The sequence below is a fragment of the Branchiostoma floridae genome, chromosome 13 (genome assembly GCF_000003815.2).
Source record: "Branchiostoma floridae strain S238N-H82 chromosome 13, Bfl_VNyyK, whole genome shotgun sequence".
NCBI classification, from domain to species: domain Eukaryota; kingdom Metazoa; phylum Chordata; class Leptocardii; order Amphioxiformes; family Branchiostomatidae; genus Branchiostoma; species Branchiostoma floridae.
Window position 1 is genome coordinate 12642034 of NC_049991.1, and position 25987 is coordinate 12668020.

At 38.7% G+C, this 25987-nt stretch overlaps 2 protein-coding genes across 3 annotated transcripts in view; one reads left to right on the top strand and one right to left on the bottom strand.

Annotated features, from left to right (window-relative positions):
* LOC118429086 (probable cytosolic oligopeptidase A) overlaps nucleotides 1-25987 on the bottom strand; it is a 37109-nt gene that overhangs the window by 7429 nt on the left and 3693 nt on the right. Inside the window, exons 2-12 of one of the 2 annotated variants that reach the window (XM_035839454.1) lie at nucleotides 19136-19273; nucleotides 18244-18410; nucleotides 17178-17314; nucleotides 16571-16639; nucleotides 15799-15959; nucleotides 15149-15271; nucleotides 14245-14421; nucleotides 13454-13696; nucleotides 8005-8046; nucleotides 5554-5608; nucleotides 4879-4945 (exon numbers count right to left, since the gene is read on the bottom strand). In XM_035839454.1, coding sequence (XP_035695347.1) covers nucleotides 4879-4945; nucleotides 5554-5608; nucleotides 8005-8046; nucleotides 13454-13696; nucleotides 14245-14421; nucleotides 15149-15271; nucleotides 15799-15959; nucleotides 16571-16639; nucleotides 17178-17314; nucleotides 18244-18410; nucleotides 19136-19273 — 1379 coding nt within the window. The remainder of the gene's footprint in view (nucleotides 1-4878; nucleotides 4946-5553; nucleotides 5609-8004; nucleotides 8047-13453; nucleotides 13697-14244; nucleotides 14422-15148; nucleotides 15272-15798; nucleotides 15960-16570; nucleotides 16640-17177; nucleotides 17315-18243; nucleotides 18411-19135; nucleotides 19274-25987) is intronic. The other variant, XM_035839455.1, reaches the window with a different exon arrangement.
* On the top strand, nucleotides 10651-13162 carry LOC118429088 (ectoine dioxygenase-like). The gene is made up of 3 exons (XM_035839457.1): nucleotides 10651-11489; nucleotides 12005-12157; nucleotides 12478-13162. Exons 1-3 carry the CDS (start codon nucleotides 10679-10681, stop codon nucleotides 12690-12692), a joined length of 1179 nt encoding a protein of 392 aa, XP_035695350.1. The 5' UTR covers nucleotides 10651-10678; the 3' UTR covers nucleotides 12693-13162.

Below are 25987 nucleotides of genomic sequence, written 5' to 3' on the forward strand. Positions count from 1 at the left end.
CTGTGAGGGGCACACAGGTGAGCGCATCTTTGGCTCACCTTGGAAGGGATTGAAATGCTTGCTGGGCCATCTATAAGTGGATCTCTGGTTTTATGAGGTGTTCACAAAATGGATTCCAAACAGATACACAATGTGAAGGTGAAGGTTACAATATTATGTAGGAATTGATGTGGAAATACTTGACAACTGGCAGTTTTTAGGGAAGAAAGGCTTACTAAGTCTCTCTATAGATATGATTAAAATCTGTAATTGCCAAGGTAGAATTCTCCAACTAGATCTATTTTGCATATCAATTCACAGCGACATGTAGGATATAAAAAATTATAGATAAATCTCCAACAAGGTATCTCCAGTCTCACTGATGACAGACATTGAATGGTTGTCTGAAACATCTGACTGTTTCCAAAATCATAAGTTGCTTGAGTAACAGCTTTAAACAGCTTTTGGTATTAGACAGAATTGTCATAATATACAAATGTACATGTGCACAGTACCTCTGCTTGGAACTTCAGAATGGAAGAAAGCAACAGTGTCAAAATAGTTTGTCTAAAACTTTTTCCTGGGTCCAGTTGACAATGTTTCTGTTAGAATCACTACAAGGAAGGAACCAATCTTAGTAAAGTTATCTTTATCTTTTGGGATTTTGTTTTAAGTAAGCAAGGAGATCATCCAATTAAAACAAGCCTCCATTTAGATGAGATGATAAGATATGTATGCAGATGTGACATTTAGTGTGTCTTTACACTTTTGTCCTCCAATCTTCCACTGGGTTTGCCACCGGAATCTGCGGAACAAAGCGTGGGAGGGCACGATTATTCCACTAGCTCTCACCCAAAATTGTGGCTTACGTCCACAATTGGAACAAGTGACACTTGGAAATTGAAATCTTATCCCGATATTAAGTGTATTATCTGTGTGAAGCCGGGTGACAATGGTGTTGCACACGGGAGACCCTGACATGGAAACAGCTTGTGCAGGTGTGCAGAGGCATTGTATGCTTGGGAACTGTCAGGCTAAACTTACACAACACTTACACAGCAAGTTACAAACTAGAAATACTTGCTGACTAGTAATACTTGTAAAATGTTGCTATCATTCTTAAAATAACAGTACTCAATACTTAGTCAACTGGTTAAAACAAGCCAAGAAATGTGTTTTCCAGAACTTTCAACACATTATGCACCACTTTGAAGTAGTTATCATATACCTTTACCAAATCCTCCTTGCCTTTACTTTGCAGTCACAGATTTAAAATAATGCATGATTCTAAGAATATTATCAAAGTTCTTGACTCTAAATACATGATGAATTTCACAGTATATCATAAATCTATTTTGTTTCTGAGGCCAAACATGTTCATTTCATGTTGGAACAATACACAATTTGTAATGACAATCTTGTAATGTTTTCACAGGTTGCACAATAAGACATTAGATTAGACAACTTAAATGCTATCAGGATTTGGCACTTATGTGTCTTTTTGATCCAACACTGCCACATGATAAAGAACAATGGACTTGTTTTACATAATACTCTTGGCTGTTTAGATAACTTTAACATTTACACTTCTGAGGAATGTGTCACAATACTTGATTATCACTCATCATTTTGTTGCTTTTTGATATTCAAAACAGACCCACAACACCTTACATGTACTTAGAACTCTTGGTACATGTATTCTGTTGTTCTTCCAATCAAAATGACAATCTAATAAAAAGTATAATCTTTAAGGCATTTCTTATCTTAAATTTCAATTTGTTGATCAAATTGTGAACATATTGAGGGTAGCCTATGTTTGATATTTGTAAAAAGTTACAACTTTTCAACATCTTTTCAGTGACATACCTAACTGCAATTGATTCTCTTGACAATAGAATAGCCTCAATAGGAGTATGACAAATAAAGAATCTAATGTAAACTTTGATGATCTGATAGGATAATGAGTTTGAGTGCAGGTGGTTAAAGAAATAATAATATAAGGTATAATTGATGATAAAAAATAAGTTTTGAACTTTTTGAAGACTTCATGGGCGTAACGTTACAAGTAAACTGCCCATTCTGCCTAACTGGTTGATGACACGAGAAGGTGTTCAGACAACAGCTCTATTGTTTGCCGTATAAAGAGGGGCATTTTCAATTTCCATTCATGTCATTAGCACACAGCCCCACCTAAGTTGGGCTGATTGTGAGGTGTTGATTATAGTTTGATGGGGAGGTTTTCGCCTGGGGATATCGTCCATCACGTATCTGTGGTGATTGATGTAACATTGTCCAGCCCATCAGTTTTTATCGCGTCCAAATGCCCTTTTATTACCTTTTACTGCACAACTAAGACAGTCAAATCTGCTTTAAGAAGAACACCTGGTTGTAAATACAACCACTGGTTTTACAATCAACTATAAATCTTTCACTGGAACATAATGTTTGCCTTAAATAAGTTTAGACTATGCGACAGTGATTCCCCTTTTTAACTTTTGTCGTATGCAACAGACAATGCCATTGCTTTACACAGAATGGATTGTATACACTTGCTTAGACCAAAGCACAGTAAATGATATATAATGAGAATGGCCCTACAGTAAAGTAATTGTTCTAAACTTTATGATGCAGATGATAATGACAAATGTGCCTAAAGGAACAGTCCATTATCTGATGAGGGGTGATGAGCGTGTACATTTGAATGGCTATAGATATGATCTTCGGGTACTAAATCATTCAAATAATAGTCCAACACAGCAATTTGCATAGAACTGTTAGGCCCTACTAGGCTTATTTAGATCACAAAAGTTCTGTTAACAATTACTTGTCACTGGGAATTGAATTATACCCTACAACACCAATTGCTTCAAAACTAAATGAATTCAAATACTGCTTGTAACTACTAAAGTATCCTTCAAACTTTAGGTGAAAACCTTGAAATTTGACCTGACTCTTAACTGAGGTAACACAAAATCTAACAGTAGACAGGTTTTACTGACAGTACTTTTGAGAATTTGACTTAACAAGACAAGACATTATGGCCATTGATTAAGTTGATGGATGGTTTTCCTAACAAAGGACTTCAGTGTCTTCAAGACAGGTAATCGTTTACGATCTTAAGGTGTGAGGTCACTCAGAGTTTAAAGAGTCAAGCGGAGGGCAATTGAGATGGAAAAGGTTCCTTAACATGGACAAAGTATCATAGAAAAGAAGAACTACATGTAGGTGATGTTTTCTGGAAAATGAAAAATTAAGTCTATGTTTTGAACTTATGGCAAGGAGCTTTTATCAGTCTTACTGATAAAAGCTCCTTGCTTATGGTCAAACATTTATGAGTAATAAGAAAAATCAACTGTCTGTAAATCTGTTTTTGCTACATAGTAACTACAGCCTGCAACTACAAAAAGGTTAATGGTTACCTCACACAGTTGGCTATTAAAAAGTAGGCAGGTAATGAATCATAACAAGTGACAACCTGGAATAATCACAGTTTATGTGACAACTGTGAAGAAAGTTCAACCAATCCTAGTGCATACCAGTTTCTAATGATGTTACTATCTAACACTGGCTGTAATGTATACAGCACAACACTTACACAAGCATAAATGCTTGTTGTAGTCAAGTATTATAGTGATTCTCATTCAGGTATGCAAATATCTATAGTTTACATCAAATGACATTTTTATCAAAAGTTAGGAAAGACAATATTTTCAAGACAGAAACAGACAACAACCTGAGGTGAGATGGAATATGTGAGGACAAAAATATGCACTGGGAGGACAGCAACAACAGCAAAACAAATCAGATTACAAATGACTGGGGGAAAAAACAAAACATTTTACATCATGACTCCCCTGCAATATCTGACAGCATGGCTTATTTTTAATTGTTAGTTTTATCATGTTACTTACAAGAAGTGATACGTCCCACAATACCTCAAGCTGTGCAAAAAAAATATAGGACCTGTCCTTCAAAACACTTTGTTGAGAAGCACTGACTTCACACTAAGCTTTTTTTCCCTTGTTGAACATGTAGTGATTTGTTCACAATGCATTTTTCTTTCCAGCAACAATAGCCATGAAGTAAGAACATCTCACACCTGGAGTCAATCCCTTCCTCCTGAGTAAACCAACTGAAAACAATTCATATTGTCACCTCCCATGCCCATCCCACCAAATTCACACCTAGGTGACATCATCCGTCCTACCTGTGGAACTAAAATGCGCTAAAGTTCAGAGGGCCACTTCTGCTTGGGGCACTAGTATGATTCAGTGAGCAATTGTCAAAAGCACAAGGTCTCTTTTATCTTGCACTAGCAGTTTGGACATCATTTGTAACTCTTCATTTACCACAACAAGAACTACAACAGTTACAGAAGGTCTTGCGGTTATGGCCCGGTGTTGAATTAGAATCTAAAAGCTCAGCTATATATAGAGAGCCTGAAGGGTAGTCTATGCAGCTATTTCCTACATGAAAATGAGTCCCCAGATTAGGTTGGGACCATCATCATGGATAGGTTAGGAATGTCTTCACGGATGGGATGTAAAGCTGGAGGTCCATGTTTAAAGGACAGCCATACCTCAAATCCACCTAACTGTCCTCCGCAATGGCTTAGACTTACTTTCAACAATTCTGCCTAACTGGTGACATCTGGATAACAAATTTCATGACTAACTCTTTGAACAGACATAAGTATGGAGCTTTTATAAGGATTCTCACCCCCCCAGAAAAATGGTAAAATCTTGCTCTCTGAAATACAATTTCTTGAAATTTTGCTGGTAGAGTAGGCTAAGTTTAATATTAGTGAAGAAAATAACATAAGAGATTTAAAAAAAACTCCCCTGTCCTCCTTTCAATCTCATTTGCTGCGTCTAGTATCTATGCCTTAAATCCTCTTACCTTGTTCATCTAGGATGTTAAAGAAGCGAACATCCTTGTGCCACACCTCTGTTGTCCCATCTGCTGACTTAAAAAAAAAATGACACTGATAATTCACATAGTAGTTTATATTACACATTCAAATAAAATTAAGGATTTTACATCTCATTTAAAAACCAACACATTTAGAGTTTAAACACCAAACTTGAATACACATGTGTTTGTTTGAAAGAATTATCTATCTCTGTTGGAGATAAACACTTTCTGGCTCCCATTCCGAGGCCTGACTCTTATTTACAAAACTGGGGCAAACTTAATCACATTTAACAAGTAGTTGCACATGTACTCACAGGAGGAAAGCAGATACTATAATCTTAAAAGCAAAAACAATTGAGGCTAAAATGAAGCATCTAAGCGGACACATCTCTAGCCAGAGGAGGGCACTGTTGATATACATTTCCTTTGTTTGCAAACATTGCCTAGCTTTGATGTAAGAACAGAGCGTTAATTACAAAGCAGGGCAAGCTTAATCTCATTTTACAAATCACTACACATGTACTGAAGTCAGGAAAATTGATAATCCTATAAGCAAAAACAAAATGGTCAATACGATAAATAACAGGTGGGGGAGATCCCAAAGCAAGAGGATTAAGTGATGGTTATGAATAGTAATAGGGGGATTTTGACTGGACTCACCTGAATTTGTATCCCAAACAGGTGTGAACACAGGTCAAACATACCACTCAGGACTCTGGAAAGGATAATAAGAAAGATGCATTACATGAGCTATGTAACATATGAGAAACATACACAACCATGCAGAGCTGTCTCCTGGATCCATCCTTACTTTTGGGACAGAGAAAAATGTCACCCTTTCCATCTCCTATAGCTGAACTTGATGACATGAAATGGGTGAAATGACAGATTGAGCGACAAAAATGAACATCTTGGGCCCCCAACCGAAGAGTGGGATGGGGAAGAATGTAAAGCTGGAGACAGCCCTGTACACAATAAAAAACAACTCAAAGCAACTGGACAGATTTTACTTAATGATATGTACAAATGTGTTAAGTATCTTATTATCTGGGTGTCTAACATTCATTGATGTAAATGAAGCATATTTTGACAAAACAATGTTGTATGAGATTCATCGTCAACTTTCCTCATTACATTATGTAACAGAGAATCCTAGAAATATTGAAAAGCTTTACATCAGACTAGCAAATAGACAAAAAAAGGATTTTCTCTGACTAGGAAATGCTGTTTAGGAAACTAAGACCTCATATTGTATCAGAAAAGTGTTGTTTTGGAAACTATGATCTCATATAGTATCAGAAAAGTGATGTTTTGGAAACAAAGATCTCGTAGCAGAAAAGTGTTGTTTAGGAAACAAAGATCTCGTAGCAGAAAGGTGTTGTTTAGGAAACTAAGATCTCATATACAGTGGAAGCTGCTTAATTGCACACCCTATTTGCCAGTATATTTCATCCGAATGGTGCAACAAAGTGAAGTTATTAAACTGAACCGCACCACCATGGGATTTGGGGATTCGTGCAATCAACAGAAGTGTGCGATTATCCGGTGTGCAATTAACTGTCTTCTACTGTAGTATCAGAAAAGTGATGTTTAGGAAACTAAGATCACATATAGTATCAGAAAAGTGTTGTTTTGGAAACTAAGATCTCATATAGTATCAGAAAAATGATCAATCTGCAGTACTTTTTGTGAAATTCTTTGTCACAAAAGATCAGAGGACTTGAGTTCACAATCACAACGAACCGTAAACAATCCAGTGACCAATGTCTGCACAGACACTGGTCTGTTCCGTCATATTAGCGCTGATGGCCTTTATGTCCAGGTAAGCGTGCAGAATAAACGGAAAATTAGTCCCAATGATCCAGATGTTTGCCCCTCGGCAACTCTTTCCACCAACGGCTAAACATATTTTACACGGTGATTACGTTTTACTGGATATAATGATCGATAACAGATTAATATGTGGTCATATCAGAGTGTACTATTACCTAGAATTTGGGCGTAATCCCTGTCTGTTGTATGCAAAAATATGTGATGTTGAATGTTGTTTAGCCAGAAAAATTAGTGAACAACAGATTAGCCCATCAACCATGAAATCACAAACAATGTCATTAACAGCTTTAATGGACATCAAAAGAAACTAGAACTGCTGGTTTACACATTTTCTTCGTCTTTACTCCTACGACAACTCCTTCCTGACTTTACATGAGACATTGATAACCATTTTTATCACAATTCTTGCATACAATCATTGACAAAAGTTATCATGTGCATACTCAACACCCAATTAAAGGTCAAGTATGTAAGGCAGACAATGTTAATTGTGCGTGTTTAAAAGTTTAAAAGGCTTCATAATTCAGTAATAGCTCTAATGGTCTATAAGTAATGAGACACCCATGGCAGACAATGGCCCACTGTCCGTCATTTGTGAGAAAAACAAGTTTAATGGCAGTAGGCATTAACACAACACTAAGCCAGTACTGTACATTAAAGTTGCTGCAGATGATAAAGGTTCTTTACAATATTTGTTGGAAGACAATAAACTGATAAAATATGTATCCTTAGGACAATTCAAGGGAAAACAAAATAGGCCGGCAAGATGGCATTTTTGGTCTCCACCCTTATTTCATCCAGTGTTTGCTCATCTGCATGATAACCAGGTGTGTTTCAAATCCATTAGGTAACAACAATACTTCTCTGCCACACACACATTCTACAGGTATTAATGTTACCTGTATCTACTAATGTTTGTGATCAAATGACATTTTTGGATGACATGCTGACTTTGATGTTTCTCAAAAACTTTATTTCTGAACATAACATCAAAAGAAACTCTTCTCTCTATCACAGTTACTGCAAGACAGGCCGATGAACAATTTTTTTCTCATCAATCAAAAGTGGACTTCATAAAAGAGTTTGGTAGAGGAAACTTTGTTTGTGACAATTTATGAGAATCCATTTATTTTGTTGATGAAAACATTTTGCAATTTTCCTTAAATCTTTGTTACCGGTAGTGTGCATACTTTGTAACTTTTTCCATTTTCTTATTAGGTACAGATTTTGTAACATACATGTTTACATGCTTACTCAAACAAAAGCAAATAAACCAACCTTTCCAGCGGGAAATAGGGACGGAGTTCTTCTTCGCTAAAGCTGCAAGAAAAAATAATCATTATTATTGTTACAAGACAGTAACCAACCGCATGAGAACACACTGTACATGTATAACATACTACATTTGTACATAATATATACTATACTGTTGATGTTCACCAGAAAGATCAAAAGCGCCATCTATCTATCAGAGGCAGTATGACAGTTATCGATGCAAGGCCGCAGCAAGTAGATTTTTGCGTAATGCAGTCTCCAAATTTAATGAGATTGGGAAACAAACAATGTTGGTAAAAAAATGGATTTTCAAAATGGATACAGTAAACATTATAACAAGAATTGAATTGAAAAAACATGGTATCTGTTAGCCAACAGTTTTTTTTCTGTATTCAAAGGGTGCACAAAGTAATACTAAATTAACTAATGTGGAAATAAGGTCTTCACTTGTATGATTAATATCTATCAATGAATGGTCTCCTCTTTCTCAGTCATACATTTGTCTGTATTGGATTTTACGTTCTGAACCAAACAAGAGGCCCATAATAATCAAAGTTGTCTTCTGTTTTGTCCACACCTACATGTACGTAACATACCAAACATCATTTGGATCCCTACAACTTCTTGTGTAAGCCATCTACAAACGCACCCAAATAACACAAAGACATGGCATCAATAACATAACATTCTCTACGAATGTTACAAGAAGCAGAAGTCTTGATATATCTCTGCGTGAGGACTGTAGATTGCATGCTGCTGTTCCTGAAACACTGCAACACACAGCTACATGCCTTATGGTATGACAAATGAATTGATTTGAAACAAAGGAGAACTTCAAGATAGATTATCTTTGCAGAGGTTTAAGATTGTGGAGAAGAAATCACTTCAAAAATTGCAAATATAAAACCACCCTGAAACTTTTTTGGATTCACAGTATTCTTCACTCTCTCCATTAAAGAAACTAAGCAACTCAAAAGCTCCACCTATCAGTCTTGGACAACACTGCAACTTTGGGTTGCAGAATGCTGTTGCTACATGACGATTTCTATTTAAATAGCTAAAAGGACCACAAAGTCATGTAGTGAAATTTGAATTAGTGTGCACTAGTCTAAGAGAAGTGTGTAAATCATATATATATATATGTATATATATATATATAGGCTTGAGGTGAAATTTTCAAAATGTTAAAAACAAATCCTGTCTTCATATCAGGTTATACTATTCATTTCATTTCTGTCATTTTATCAACCTGACTCAGTGATGTAACCACTGCTTTACAGTGGCATATACATATACAAATATGTGCATGTGCACAAGTATAAGCATATTTGCTAACATCTTGGGTGCATGAGAAGTGAGGTGTCAGTAGCGTACAGCACAAAGAAGTCTAAGAGTAATCTGAGGACAGTCTAGCCTTGGGGCACTCCAACTGGACTATCCAGATCTTGAAGGTCACTCTTCTAAATGGTGCCTGGCTGAGGACACCTGAACTGCAGCTGACATGTGTAATAAGGAGCATTTAAACATGAACGTAAAGCTAGCAAACATATCTCTATACCACCCATCACAGTTTACAGCCTTTTAAATGGCACATAAGACTTTTAGTACTCAGTCTTCAAGAATTATGTCCCTACTTGAGAATTAAGTCCCTGCTTCATAAACTCTGGGGTCAAAGATAAATACTATGTTCTCCTACCTTGACAAACAAGTTATGTGGTGGGACATCACATGATCACTCAATACTAGTAATGTTACCAGACCCTTTCCACAAAGCAACCACAAAGTAAGTCTATGTCTGTATGTTGCCAAGACTAAGTACCATACTGTATTTGTTTGGAAAGTACATAAATTTGTCTTGTAATGGTAGCAATACAATATTTCTTTTTCACCTGCCCTATAAAGTTACATTTTCACCTCTGTTTGAATTCCAGCACATTGTCTCTGACATTCCTGTGCACAGCAAATTATAGATCTGTACTAGTAATAGGTTCAACTGAGGTCGTGGAAATGCAGTGATAGATACCCAGCGTTGCATTACTCAATGTCAACAGGTTTCTTCAAAATGCCATTTCAAAAATGTGTGGACAGAGACATATATTTAACCCGGACACACTCTCTTACTATGCGGTTGTTGTTCCCCACCAGTTGAGGGATATACGTGCTTGCATGTAGATGTGGAGGCTTGGGAAGAAAAATCCTTTTTCTACAAAGACCAATTTATAGCCTGTAACTTTGCCTCGAATAAATACCAATACTGTAAATGTAGAAATGTTCGCGGTGGATTAATGTTCGCGGTTTTTGCGGTGACCACTTCACCGCGAATTTAAAACCACCGCGAACATTTTTTCTGTTATGGTATCAGACTGCAGTCTATGGTGTTACCGCGAACTTAAATCCACCGCGAAAAGTCCCTTTTCCCGCTACCGCGAAATTAAATCCCTGCGAACTTAAATGCATTTACAGTACCTCTATTTATGGTAAAATATGGAGTAAAAGTGTTAGAGTTACATGCAGGACCTGGTGATGAAACTTGCTGTAAAACCATTTCTTCAACCAAATGAATGCCAAATTCCTACAGAAAACAGATTGCACTAATAATTGTGATTAATGTATACCAAGGAAAGATATATCACATGTATACCTGTTTTTCCAGTAAATCCACTCTACCTGCAATAGAATGTGTATTACCATGGCAATCAGGATGTGGATCACCATGGCAACAAGAAGGCCTCTGGGCAATGGATTCCTCCTGCTACCGAGGGGGACACTTCTGCCTAGCAACATGTGCTCCCTAACAACCAAAGCCTCAACATACACAGCAGTCACAATCAGGACAAACAAGAGGGTCTTCCTGTTCACCACCAGCCCTGGTTTCCATGGAAAAAGATGCCCTCATGTCACCATGGCTACAGAAAAAGATCCCTACCATTCCAGGCTGTCTAACGTGGGTGAGATAAGGTCAAGGCCAGATCCTGTCATCTGGGGAGATGATGAAAAACCAGGGCCGTTTTCAAGGCAAGAATTGGAGTTCTACAAGACAAATGGCTACATCAAGGTAGATGGGCTTTTTGATGACCAAGAAATCCAAATGTGCCGTGAAAAATTCACAGCATTGAGGGACAAGTTTGAAGAAGACAACAGATCAAAGAAGGAGTGCATCGTCACAGATAACTATACTTCTGTGACAGAACCAGGGTCCAACAAAGTCAAGTCCATCTACAGTCCGCACAAGATTCTGCCAGCAGTCAATCAGCTGTGCCAGGACAACAGGTTGCTGGGAAGGGCCCAACAGATCCTCGACAGCAATGTGTACATGCACCACACCAGGCTCAACTTCAAACAACAGTTCAAGGGCACAGGATTCTACTGGCACTCCGACTTTGAGACATGGCACGTCGAGGACGGGATGCCCAGACCACGAAGCATGTCCTGTATGATTCTCATGACAAGAAACCTGGCTCAGAATGGAGCTCTTATGGTCATACCTGGTAAGACCCCTCACCACTAGATACAGTAGTATATCTGTTGTGTAAGATTAAGAAGGGAGGGAACCTTACAACCGGTTACCCAGTGCCCCAAATCCAAGTAACACATTACCTTTAGAGACAGGACCTGTAAGGTTGGAGAGACTACAATGGAAAAAGTTGTTAGACTAAATTTTGAACAGATTTAAGTTTGTCATGATCCACTGAGGTGGAAGTCTACATGATTCATCTCAAAACTGTCAAATCTGCCCAAGACAAACCAAAGGCCACAGTCAAATTTTGTTTCCTCTTTTAAAAGTTATATTGTGTTGGACCTCAGTGTCTCTCTCTCCTATATACATGTACCTGCCTATATACAAAGTTAAGTATCCTCTTATAGATACTGAATATGGAACCTTTACTTTGTAATTATCTGATGTCTGACATTATCATGGTTAAACACAGGAAGAACCCTAAAGCTTTAATACCTGTATACACCAAATTTTTACTTGATTTTCTGTTATTGACCCTTCCTTTAGGTTCCCATAGACATTACATATCATGTGCTGGCCCCACCCCTGACAACCACTGGGTCACTAGTCTACAGTACAGGTACATCGGGACACCAAACCAGGAGGCACTGTCTCACATGGTACAGGAAGGGGGGATTCACCACTGCACGGGGGAGGCAGGTAAGGTGGGGGGAGTTCACTTCTGCACTTGGGGATGTAGGTAAAAGAATAGTAAGGAGGGGGGTTCAATGTGTCCCTTGGAAAGGCTGGGAATGTCTTAACTTTTATATCTATTGTCACTTAAATACAATGTACTTCATGACTAATTTGTAAACAATTCACAAGTATAAACGTTATATGAGTAGCAAGCACAAAGATACATGTTCCTGTCAATCGAAAGTAGTATTATGCATCACATAGGAAAATAATGTAGTACCATCAAGAGGTTGTGCATCATGTGATGTTGACAATGAAAGCAATGATGCACTCTCCCCTTGTAGGTGCTGCGTTCTTCTTCGACTGTAACCTGCTGCATGGCTCTCTTGCTAACATCAGCCCCTGGGACCGTATGAACCTCTTTCTGGTCTACAACAGTCTGCACAACAAACTGGTCGCTCCCTTTGGTCCACCCAAACCCCGACCTGAAAACCTGGGTTGCAGGGACCCGGCATGGGTACAACCCATCACACCACTGGAGAAGCCTACAGAGTACTAAACTACAGAGTACTAAACTGGAAGGGGGGGTGTATAGTTTAGAAGGAACCCATTTTTCACACGTCTGGATCTTGAGTTGACCTGCTGGTATTGGTACATGTACATACTATGTGATTATTACCAAACTCTGGTGAAAATCAGCTGTATATTTGGGAATTGGAGTACTATACTGAGAAGACAATGTTTTGAGGTAACCCATTTTGTTACCTTTTTTATCTGTTGACATGGCCTTTTGACGACTCAAAACGGTACCAAACCAGTCATGGAGGTAAAAGTAGATAAACAGCAGTAAGAAAATTAGTCTATCTGAGGGAGATCTTGGAACAAGAACCTTGATAACATAAGTGTCCTTACCTGTATATGGATATAGCTCATGGTGAAGAATATGCATAATAATATTTCTTCTTGATTTTGGTGTGCATGGGATATGGTTTTGATAATAAGTTGGGGCTACTTGGCGGAGCATATGTTGAACTGGGATATTGCTAAGAGTTAGTAAGATGTTATTCAGGACGCATCATATGATGTAACTAAAACAATTGAATCATTCTATCTGCATAATGGTAGTTATGCGATTATTAAAGTGGTTAGAACAAACTTTAAGGTTGATTGATTGATTAAATGTTTATTTGATTGATCTGACATTGCATAACAACACTGTAGCACTGTAATAAATTGGCCTCTTGTAGTCTCTAATTCCATGTTGAATATCATATCTTTGTTAGATGTTGTATTGTATCAACCCATGAAATAACAGGATACCTGAAGAGTTGCTCCCTCTGCCTCTCAGCCCAGAATGACAGGTCCCACAGGTTCAGTTTCCCTTCGTGGCCGTTACTTCTGGCAAACTCTTCCAGCTGGGCGTACTCCCTCTCTGCTGCTGGTTTACTCTTCACCTTTAAACTCTGGATCATTGACATCACTTCCTGTACACTGTCGGCCATTTTGGTGTCGATGGAGAGGTCGGCGAAGGTCGTGTAGCCCAGAAGGGCAGACTTTTCTTTCCTGCAAAATTTGATGCAAAGAAAAGGCAAGGAACAGAAAGGTTATGAAACAGAAAGCCACCATTGCCAATCATCCATATCAGTTAGACTACTATTATCTGTGTTGATGTGATCATTTGGGGCAAGGCTACCATTTCAGGGCTCAAATTACATCATTTGGTAAAGGTGCACGGGTACAGAGGAAAAATTTCCACATATTCAGTGACTTTCTACCTGCTGAGGTAGCATTTTGGCACCAACTTTGTATTAACACTTGGAGCTAGTCAGTAGCAAGTCTATTTTAATAGACTTTAAAAAGTGCATGAAATATGTTTGGTTTGAGTTCTAATTGTTATGCTCTATGTTTTAAATCAATTAACGGTGCCTCAGCAGGGGTGATTCAAGTGAGATACAACTTCTACCCTGCTGCATGTTTCTTGTGTTGGTTGGTTTGCTTGAACCTAGCTACTTTATTCAAGAGAAGCTCAAATTGGCATGCACTGTAAAGAAATGGACAGGATGGGATAACCTGGAGTTACATGTAATACACGCTGTGTTGGCTGCACTCACCGCAGTTTCCTAATTTCTTCAATGACTCCCGTGTTGTCGTGGTCGCCGTGTGAAGCCCGTGTGATGTAAGCTCGATACATCTGTTCCCTCAGCGTCTGGTTCCTGCTGTGCTTCATGAAGGGCTCGAAGCACGGCATGTCAAGGGTCAACTTCCAGGGACCCTTCTCTGGGTCAACACTGTGAACACATTTCAAGCTTAGATATTTCAACAATGATGAAGAGGGAATATTGTGTAAATTTTTCTTTGCATGCCAACTAACTTCATCTGAAACTGTTTTTATTGTTTTTTTCCCCATTCAATATTTGACTTCTTCATCCTCAGCCAAACCATTATCTTCTGATACAATGTAAGAAACTTGAATGCTTTCTCAAATAATCTTACCATTGCTATTGTCCCTTATGTAATCATACAACAACAGATACAAATTGTTGACTTTTAAACCACTGAACAAATCTGGCGTGTTATGCTGAAGGGTGGTAATACTGACTACACAAATACAAATGCTCAGAGATAACATGTCTTGTCTAAATAAAGTTCTGACATCATACAAGCAGTGGGCTAGCCAATTCCTTGAGAAAGACTGTCAGTTGAAAATTTGGCCCAATCTGTTGTGTTGGAAATCACACTTAAATCCTTCTTCAGAACAAATTCTACCAACAAAGATGAACCTTCAAGCTAACAGACTTTGATGTTGACTTAATTCAGATCTACAATTAGCTTGACACTTCTGTTAGCTATTTTTCTGTGGTCCTACATGTACGTATACACATCACATAAAAAGAAACATCAATACAATATCTCTGTGATAACGGACATGATAGTGAGACTACAAAAATAATCACACTAAAATTACATCAAGTTGGACAGAAACAACAGCCTGTCCAGCCTGCTATGTAGAAGTACCTGTCCTTGTCCTGAGCTGCTGCTGAGGAGGTGAGATGTAGTAAGGAGTCAGGTACACCCTCCATGTGGGACCTGTCAGTCACTGTCAGGGAGAACGCCTTGGTAGAGTCTAACACATTGTTACTGTGGACAGGGGAGACAGGGGGAAAGTTTTGTGTATATTTCACACAAGTGGAAATCCAGGATAACATGTACAGGTAAGGGGACAGCAAAATCAATACCAATTTTTTAATGTACGGTCTGCATCCATTTGTATAGAGAAGGCATATAGCCACTATAGGTGCATGTAGTCTACATACATCAAATACAGCTTGTGTACTGTAAATGCAGAAATGTTCGCGGTGGATTAATGTTCGCGGTTTTCGCTTCACCGCGAATTTAAAACCACCGCGAACATTTTTCCATAACAGTAAGAGACTACAGTGCATGGTGCTACCGCAAAATAAAAACCACCGCGAAAAGTCCATTTTCCCGCTACCGCGAAATCAAATCCCCGCGAACTTAAATGCATTTACAGTATACATTTTAGGTGTACATTGTCAACATACATCAAATGCAGTCTACATTTAGCTGTATGTAGTGTGCATACATTGTATGTAGAATTTCTTATGTAGACTTTCTCATTTTAGATGGGAATTTTTTGGAGGTACCTGAACTGCTGACCAAGCATGGCCATTTTCATCCTCATCTGGTTAAAGTTTTCCTTGTCCTCCCCCTCCAGGTCCACCCCGCCCAGCCGCGCCCCCTTCACACCTGAGTCCAGGATTCTCACCTGGGGACCATCTAGGGTGGCCGTACCTGTCTGTAGGGCCTGATATAAGCAAACAAACAACATGAACAGCATACCTTGGCAGGGAGACTGTATTTATGTCTGCTCTACTTGGGGACCATCTAGGGTGTACCTGTCTGTAGGGCCTGACATCAACAAACAACTTTAAACAACAGCAACAACACTATCAACACATGTGTAGTTTATTGTATTATAATTAGTAGATGATAACTTATAAGTGTTAGTATGACAAATAGTAGTGATAATTTATTGTATTTTTTTAAAGACAACTCCAGGAAGAGTAGTGGCTGTATGTCAACACTAACAGAGAGTCCGTAATAAACAAACTATCACTTGGTAGTCACGTCTGCTCTATTTTCAGACAAATCGCTTTTCTTGAGTTTTTCAAATGACCAAAAAACATCATTGATAGTCTAAGACAAAATATAAAAAGCATGAAATAGGCAAAGTTATGGCAGGCATCACAGATGATCAAAGAAATACCCTTGATATAATGAGACTTGCAGATGACAAAGCACCATTAAGCATAAGGTATGCAGAGACATAGATAAAGTAACAAATTGTCATTCAGCACCAAGGACAGATATTGCTGGTCATCTGGCATTCTCAACAGGCCCTGTCTTCATTCTCACCTTTAGTCCATTGAACACAGGTCTGCTCTGAGCCACCCTGCTGGTAATCTGTACCACTAATGGCTGGGCCTGTAGGAGACAAGAACACACAATCAAATTTATCTACTTTTACATCCCACTTTTTGTTTACTGCAATGAGATTGATCAGAACTGTTGGCTAAAGTAATTTGTAACAGTAGGTGCAGTCCTTCATTGTCTGATTTTGAAAGCATGGTATAACATTACATGTATATATGGTATATCTTAACTGAGTATCTATCATTAGGTAAAACAAGTCTGCATCATTTCATTTAATTTAGTACATGTATTACCAGTATGTGTATTATCCATATAGATCTACTTTTAAAACTATTTACAACAGCAATGGCATCAAAGTGAAACAATTTTCAGATTATATTCAATGTAATTGTTTGCAGATCATTTGAGCTGGAAAAATGACCTCAGATGTATTGATGTTCAATAACATCACATAATAAGGGTGTATCTTTGGTACATATGTATTTGTTCATTGAATGATACTATTGTTATTGATGTCAACAAGAAAATATTGTGTTCTAGTGTCATAAGCTCTTTCATACACCAGGAATTCGTAAGAACACCAGCTGACCTGTTCAACAGCTTCCCTCAGGGCATCATTGTTCTTGACACCATTAAGGTGTGATACAGCACCCCAAGCAAACTCCAGTGGGAAGGACAATCTCTCCATGGTCTCCACTAGGGTCGGCCAGGTCACCTTACTCACATCTAGAGAATATAGGTTTAGAGATGTATTGTTACAGAAGTCCATATGGGTGCCTTTTCATAATATTGTGACATATTCATTGGAGGTAAGTAATACTAATAGATTGAGCTAGATGTGATGTGCTTACAGTAAGGTATGACAAGTCCTTCTATCATTATGTATTACAATAACACCAAAAGTTATTTATACTAGTTGACAATTTCCTATATTGGTTCTCCTAATCTATACATTTTTTCTGTTTACAAGTGTGTATTGAACACATGGAACTATCTACAAGTACTTTCATCATATGTTCAATACAATGGGTACACTCATGTAACTGTTTGCAAATTGATATGCATTTACATCCCCCTTCCACCTAATTTGATTACATAACATAGTCTCCTCCAGATAAGACCAAAATGGAAATCTGTGAACACTAGATTGTTATTGAACACTATGACTACTTTCAGGGGAATTGTGTTGACCAATGAACCTGTCTGTCTCAGCAGTAAACTGTCTTTTGTTAAGAAACATCACAATTACAGCACTCGTTTTGCTTCAGGTAGAACTTTCAAGTTGGACAAACCTAGAACAAACTCCTTAAAAAGAACTTTCAGGTATAGAGCAACATCAATGTGGAATCGGCTACCTATAGCACTACAGTCCGCCCTATCTTCAAGGTCCTTCAAAACTGGTCTCTGTGACCTGGTCTCCTGTCTGGAAAAATGATCTTGGCTGTTCCATAACTTGCGTATTGTGTATATATCATGACTGTTTTTAAATGATGTTTGTAAATATTGTCCACTGTGTGTGTGTGTTATCTATGTCTATGTATGAAGTCCAGGAAGATTAGTGGCGTGCCCTAGGGCACGTCACTAATGGATTTTCGAATAAAGTCTCAAAGTCTTAAAGTTTTTCTATTTATGCATTAGAGATTTTTGGATAGGACCTTCTATATTCTTCTCCAGTTTCCCAACTCCTGTCTCTAGTTCTTCTACCAGTGTCTTCATAGCCGGCACCACATGCTCAGCCTTGATGGCCTGGAACTCAGGCAGGTGTTCATGTCTCAGCAGCGGATTGTTGGCAGGTGTTACAGCTGCAGCTGTACTGCAGTATCTGTTGGCAAAACAGCATGCCATCATCATCTCAAACATTTAGTATAATGTACATGTACATAGGTACTATAATCATTGAAATAATTCAATGTCTAAATACACTATGACATTGCTAGCTTGTAAGAATACTAGTGCAATGCTTGCTCCAGCCCTCACCCTAACCTTAAACCACAGCCAGAGACATCTAGGTAAGGCCTATGAACCTTTATATTGTGTTTCCAATTAGTGTCATGAGAAAATGGGATCTGATTCAGTAGATTGCAAGGAATTGTTTGTTTGTTTTTTCTTCTTTTTTGTTAGATTTTGGCCAAAGTGATGTAACAAATAGAATTAAGTGCATATGGACAATGGAATTCAAAACATTCTAATATTTCGCTTGCACACAGCAATGGGCCCCAATGCTGAGGCATGCTAGTAAGAACTATTATTGATAATTGGGGAACGTTTCCACAACATTTTCATCAATCAGATTTCTGAAAGTCAGAGCCACAATACTATGTCCCTTGCCAGCATTCAACCAAAAATGGATAGGGTCAAATTAGGTTTTTGCTAAGGTCAGCTGCATTACCAGAAATGAAACAATATTTTTTCCTAGGCCTTAGAAGAAATCCGGGTGTAATACATGTTGAGTTATATAGTCTTGTTCTAATTAGCCAAGAAAAGAAGGGTTTATCATAGACAGAAGCGGTTCTAATAAGCAAGAATTTCCGAGTGATGACTGACTACCTTTCTGTTTCGGGTTGTGTTAGGAGAGGGTGGATGGGCCAGGGCCAGTAGCAGAACGGCTGTGGGGTGACGGCAAGCACTCCCCGCACTACCAGGGATGACATTATGGTAACCATGGCAACAACCAAACAGCAACACCTAGGAACATACGAGAGATACGACCAAGTTGAGCCGATTCTGATCTAAATGGAACTTACGCAACATCGCAAAACGGCGTGACAACTTGGGGAGGGGGGGGGCACAACTTTTGAGATCGTGTACATGGGGGCGACCCTCACGGGCAGACATGGTTCTTAATGGGGGTTTTGAGGCATACGGTAATTGAACGAGGCCTATCAGTTTCCGGGTCACAGTTTCAGTGCATTTTAATAGCAACTAAAAGCAGCAAAGGGATTATCAACAAATAAAAGTTTAATATCAATAACAAGTTATCCTGGTACCAGACGATATCCAGGGGCGGCAGGCTGTTTCTTCGGTGGCTCAATGCAGCCTACCCGCCAATCTAACGTAGCGCTCCGGGGAGAGCTCGATAACCTCCTTGGCCGGGGGACTTTAATTTAGTTGCCCGCTCTTTCGGGCTTTTAGTATTACTACTCGGAGCGCTAATTGTAGATCGGCGGGCAGACTCTTTTGCTTATTTGCACGTACTTCGGCATTTAGGACGAAAGATTAAAACTGCGCCGCGTGGCCCGGAGAGTGCCTTAAAATCTTTTTTTCTTGTTGGCGAGAGGCGCACTCACGGTGTACAATGTTGCGCCTGAAATTTAAAAAGAAAAATTTGGCAAACAGGATTTACAATATTAATGCTGCGATGGGACAGTGAGTTCTTTTAAGTTGTGATGCCCACGAAGGGCACAAGTTTTCACTTTGGGAAACCATGAAAATTCTTATTTGAAATTAGCTGCGAGCCGACAAGTACTTCAATCAAGTGTACATGCCCGGATATTCCCTTCAAAAGTAATGTTGTACATTGGAAATGGCACGACGTGAGACAAGCACAAGAGTCTGGTGTTGTTTTTTTTTTGTAGGCTTTTAATACATTTATGTACAAAAAGAATAAAGTCGTATATGTTAAATTGTATATATTAAAGATTGATTATAGGCTATCCGAGTTCAAAATACGGTGTAGCCGTATTGATTTAAAGACGGATACACAGTGTTCTTAGAACCAACAATACATGGACGTTTGCCTCTGGTAAATTGAAGACAAAAGAATGGACTGTACGCTCTATAAGTAAAGGGAGATTAGAGCTGTAATCAGCAGGGATAGACCATCACATAACCCTAGCTTAGGAACCAATCTATTCACGATTTAGGAAGGGAATTCATTTCCTGATCATGAGAAGTCTTTTAAATCGACACAATATACAGTCATGTAGTCTCGATCTGCCGAAGCCGTGAGTGGTTGGAACGCGCCTGTATATGCCACGAGACTATTATGTATCCTTCCTGCCAAGTAACTTTCAAATGATACAACTGCGGTATGTATTCATGTTTTAATTAAATTAATTAACACTGGTACAGGCACACACATAAACACTGGTACAGGCACAGAAGATTTCTATATGACTGTCAACAGGGATTTGTGGAGGCCCGATATGTCTTTTTGGCAACACAGCCCTGAAACAGGACCCTTAACAGTTTTCAGTAGAATGTATCTTTCAAATGATCTCAAATGATACAAGTTGAAATATCACAATACTCCTTTCCAACGAGCTACGTGAAACTGCAAGAGATATGAAGGGGATTTCTTCCAACGATACACATGAAAACTCACCAGTCTGTGTGAATCAAGGATCTTTTAAAACATTCGTTGTTCAAAGGTAACGTCTTTCGGGTGAAATAGACCCAAATGTTAGATGTGTAAAGGGTGCATATTTGCTGTGATATAGTTAATGGTTTAGTAACACCATCTGACTGTGAACCAATGAATATAACAGTTCGCTTTTTCAGTGACATAGAACACGTAGCCATCGTGAACCCTTCCAATCACGTGGTTGAAATATTACCTCGGAATGAATCAATTAATGAAACTTTGAAAAGGAATACATGCTATTACTCACTGGGTGAAACGCGCGTCTTCGAACTAAGACCATTGCAAGCGTTTTGAAGGTCGCATGTCTCCAGTGTTAATGACAAAAAACGCCGCGTGCACAGAGCGCATATACAGTTTGCGCTAATGTAAATCTTAGATTGATTAAAGGTTTGGTAATACCCGGTGATCGACGGCCTGTTTATGTACTTCGGATAAAAGAAATTCTCCTTCAAGCAACGGAGAGTATTACTCACAAAGTAGTACGCCTTACCCGAATAATGCGACCATATGATATGAAACAGCTAAGTTATATCACTTTGTAAAGGTTCGTTCTTTCCCGCTCACTACACTGTGATGACTGTATCTTTCTTAGGATACATGGATGGATTTGACAGGGGGAGTGAGACTTTCTTCCGCACTTGTCCAAGATTCATCAAGGGTACTCTTTCAAAACGATGAATACTAAAACGTTTTGTATCAAACACAAGTCTTTCCGAGTCAAAACTTAGATTACAAAGTTTTAAAGGTCGCGTTCTCCTATGGCCAGGAAGAAAAACGACAGAAAAACTCGCAGATTGACTCTCTCCAATGATATAAATTAAAAGTTTGGTATAAACTGGTCTGTTTGATATTCCGAAAAGAATTGCTCCCAAAGCAGTAAGCCTCCCAACAATTCCCACAATGATACATACTAAGTGGTGCGATAATAGTGAAGAGTGAAACTATCTAATGATGCTGGGAGGAATGTGAGTGCCGAACATATAATTAAAGGTAAAGCAGGTCTGTACTCGTGTACTCGGACTAGGGACCAGGTAAACCAGATGAGGTACATTACATGTTAGATATAGTTTCCTTCAAAAGTAAGGAAAGGGATATTCCTTAAGGGATGTTTTCTTTAAAAATTGACCATAAGACACTAGGTAAGGTACATTACAGGTAAGACAAGTGTGTTTTCTTTAAAGATTGACCATAAGACACCAGGTAATGTACATTACAGGTAAGACAAGTGTGTTTTCTTTAAAAATTGACCATAAGACACTAGGTAAGGTACATTACAGGTAAGACAAGTGTGTTTTCTTTAAAGATTGACCATAAGACACCAGGTAAGATACATTACAGGTAAGACAGGTGTGTTTTATTTGAAGATTGACCATAAGGCACCAGGTTATGTACTTTCCTGTACTGTACTGTACCTCATTTGGTCATACCTCTTCTGTAGGCAACGAAAACACACCTGTATTGCCTTTAATGTACCTGATATTTTTTACCTGGCCTGTAGTCAAAGAAAACACACCTGTAGTACCTCTAATGTACCTCATCTGGTCATACCTAGTCATTATTCAAAGACAACACACCTGTCTTACCTGTAATGTACCTCATCTGGTCATACCTGGCTATAAGTCAAAGACAACACACCTGTAGTACCTCTAATGTACCTCATCTGGTCATACCTAGTCATTGTTCAAAGACAACACACCTGTCTTACTTGTAATGTACCTCATCTGGTCATACCTGGCCTGTAGTCAAAGACAACACACCTGTCTCACCTGTAACGTACCTCATCTAGTCATACCTGGCCTGTAGTCAAAAGCAACACACCTGTCTTACCTGTAATGTACATCATCTGGTCATACCTAGTCATTATTCAAAGAAAACACACCTGTCTTACCTTTAATGTACCTCACCTGGTCTTACTTGGTCATTATTCAAAGAAAATACACCTGTCTTACATGTAGTGTACCTCATCTGGTCATACCTGGCCTGTAATCAAAGAAAACACACCTGTCTTACATGTACTCTACCTCATCTGGTCATACCTGGTCATAAGTAAAAGACAACACACTTGTCTTACCTGTTATGTACCTCATCTGGTCATACCTGGCCTGTAGTCAAAAGCAACATACCTGTCTTACCTGTAATGTACATCATCTGGTCTTACCTGGTCATAATTCAAAGAAAATACACCTGTAATGTACCTCATCTGGTCTTACCTGGTCATTATTTAAAGAACAAATACACCTGTCTTACCTGTAATGTACCTCATCTGGTCATACCTGGCCCGTAGTCAAAGAAAACATACCTGTCTTACCTGTAATGTACTTAATCTCGTCATATCTGGCTTGAGTCAAAGAAAACAGACCTGTCTTATCTTCAAGTACTAGTATTCAACATGGTATTACCTTGTTCATATACAATGACCACACAACTATGTGCGGGTATTCACAGTTGATGGCATACCCGGTTAATACAGAGCCATGTGCAAGTTATATCTAGATAAAACTACCAAAATAATTTGTAAGAGTAGAGCTTTATGTCTGTATTACTGGTAGCATTTTTTGAGCCGGCTGTTCCGTCAACTCAAACTGCGAAGTCAAATGCGTGACCGGAAGTGAAAATATGGGCCTCGCGAAAACCCCGTATAGAGCCGTGATGGTACTTCCTGTATTCCGGCTCGGAAACAGATGCTCAAACCCTGAAATGTGTTCAAGTTTTGACGCCAGAAATTCCGTTTTCACGAAGTGATCTTCACGAGGACTTCAAACTTGTCTGGAAGAAGAGCTTAACTCCAGATAACTCATCAAGAGATCCTCATGAGGTTTTAAAACTTGGCTGGAATACGGTGAAGTCTTATAATATGGCCGGTCGTGAGGGTCTGTTGACCGCCGAAAAGAGGCACAAGACATCGTCACGGAAAAACTTGATAGTTCAGCCGCAATCTGTCCAATCAGGCAAAATAAGGTGTTGTACAAATCAGGACAAGATGGCCAAGCGACTGCAGTTCATTAGACGAAATATTCATATGAGAGGAAGGAGATTCATCGAGTTAAAGTTGACCCATTCTCCCTGGATTTCCTATGGGTTTCGCCATTGCTAGCAAGCCAAAATACGCACCATATGGGGGTTTCGAGGTGTCCGTTATATAGGGCGAGGCTTTCCGGGTCACACTGGCAGTAATACGGCAGTGGGCGATAGCATGCTTTTAGCAACCTCAACCAGCGGTTTCCTGTTAGCCTGGTATCCAGCCGTAATATAGTTATATTACGGCTAGATACCAGGCTAGTTTCCTGTTGATATAGCCGTACGGTTACCCTCAAGAATGCTGTATACGTTCAGTCCCTGAACAAAGAGAGCAAGGAGCGGTTAATGAGGAGCGGTTACATCAAAATATAACGTCCTTGGTTACATGAGGTAACAACAGTTACTCCTTCCAAACCAAAGGCATCTACACTACGGCTGTACACGTCTATGGAATTCGAAGTAACAATAAATTGTACGTTATGCAGACCGGCCATTTGGTACAGATAGAAGTTTTTGTGTCATAAATTATTCTACGGGCAAGGTAAGGCTAAATGTTGAAATAATGCGCTATTGAGAAACAAATAGACACTAGATGACTGGAAGTTAGATTATACGTACTAGTAAAAAGTTTACGGTTGCCTTTGCTCGACTAGTTGTGTAGGAGATAAAAAAAACTATGTCAAACCTATCGGACAGCTCATTTCAAAGTGTATACGCAACCTAACTGAGGATGACAAACCAGCCAAAGACACACTTGAGAACTGCGCCTTTAAAGTGTATAGTAACTAACTGAGGTGTAAACTTACATACTAAAGAAGAAAACTTAAAAAGGAAGCCTTTTTCTAAAACAAAAGATTGTCAAACCCCTGACTAACCTAAGAACTGCGTTCTGTAAGTGTATACTAATCGTGAGAGAACGACGAGAAATCTTTTAAGGAAATCTTTTTCTGAAAGATAAGTGCGTCATTCCCATGACACACCTACGAACTACACTCTCTATTTGTATATTAACAGAGTACGAAAAGAAATCTTTTAATGAAACCTTTTTCTAAAAGAAAAGTGCGTCATGCCCATGACACAGTTAAGAATTGCAGTCTCCAAATGTATACTAACAGAGAACGAAGAGAAATAGTTTAAGGAAATCCTTCTCTTCTATGAAAGAAAAGTGCGTCATGCCATGACACACTTAAGAATTGCGTTCTCTAAGTGTATACTAACAGAGAACGAAGAGAAATATTTGAAAGAAACTTTTTACATTCATGAAAGAAAAGTGCGTCATGCCATGACACACGTAAGAATTGCACTCTCTAAGTGTATACTAACAGAGAACGAAGAGAAATATTTGAAAGAAACTTTTCTCTTTTATTAAAGAAAAGTGCGTCATGCCATGACACACTTAAGAATTGCGCTCTCTAAGTGTATACTAACAGAGAACGAAGAAAATGTTTGAAAGAAACTTTTCTCTTTTATGAAAGAAAAGTGCGTCATGCCATGACACATTTAAGAATTGCGCTTTCCAAGTGTATACTATCAGAGAACGAGGAGAAATATTTGAAAGAAACTTTTCACTTTTATGAAAGAAAAGTGCGTCATTCCATGACACCCATAAGAATTGCGCTCTCTGAGTGTATACTAAGAGAAAACGAAAAGAAATCTTTTAAAGAAACTTTTCTTACTTATTAAAGAAAAGTGCGTCATGCCATGATACACTTAAGAATTGCGCTCTCTAAGTGTATACATGTACTAACAGAGAACGAAGAGAAATAATTGAAAGAAACTTTTCTTTTTTATCAAAGAAAAGTGCGTCATTCCATGACACTCATAAGAATTCCGCTCTCTGAGTGTATACTAAGAGAAAACGAAAAGAGATCTTTTAAAGAAACTTTTCTCTTTTATTAAAGAGAGGTGCGTCATGCCATGATACACTTAAGAATTCCGCTCTCTAAGTGTATACTAACAGAGAACGAAGAGAAATATTTGAAAGAAAGTTTCCTCTTTTATGAAAGAAAAGTGCGTCA

Bases quoted from the DNA above. Each gene is read 5' to 3' on its own strand.
- LOC118429088 (XM_035839457.1), top strand. From the start codon at position 10,679: ATGTGTATTACCATGGCAATCAGGATGTGGATCACCATGGCAACAAGA. The intron at 11,490-12,004 runs GTAAGACCCCTC...CCCTTCCTTTAG, and splicing joins AGCTCTTATGGTCATACCTG to GTTCCCATAGACATTACATA. The intron at 12,158-12,477 runs GTAAGGTGGGGG...CTCCCCTTGTAG, and splicing joins CCACTGCACGGGGGAGGCAG to GTGCTGCGTTCTTCTTCGAC.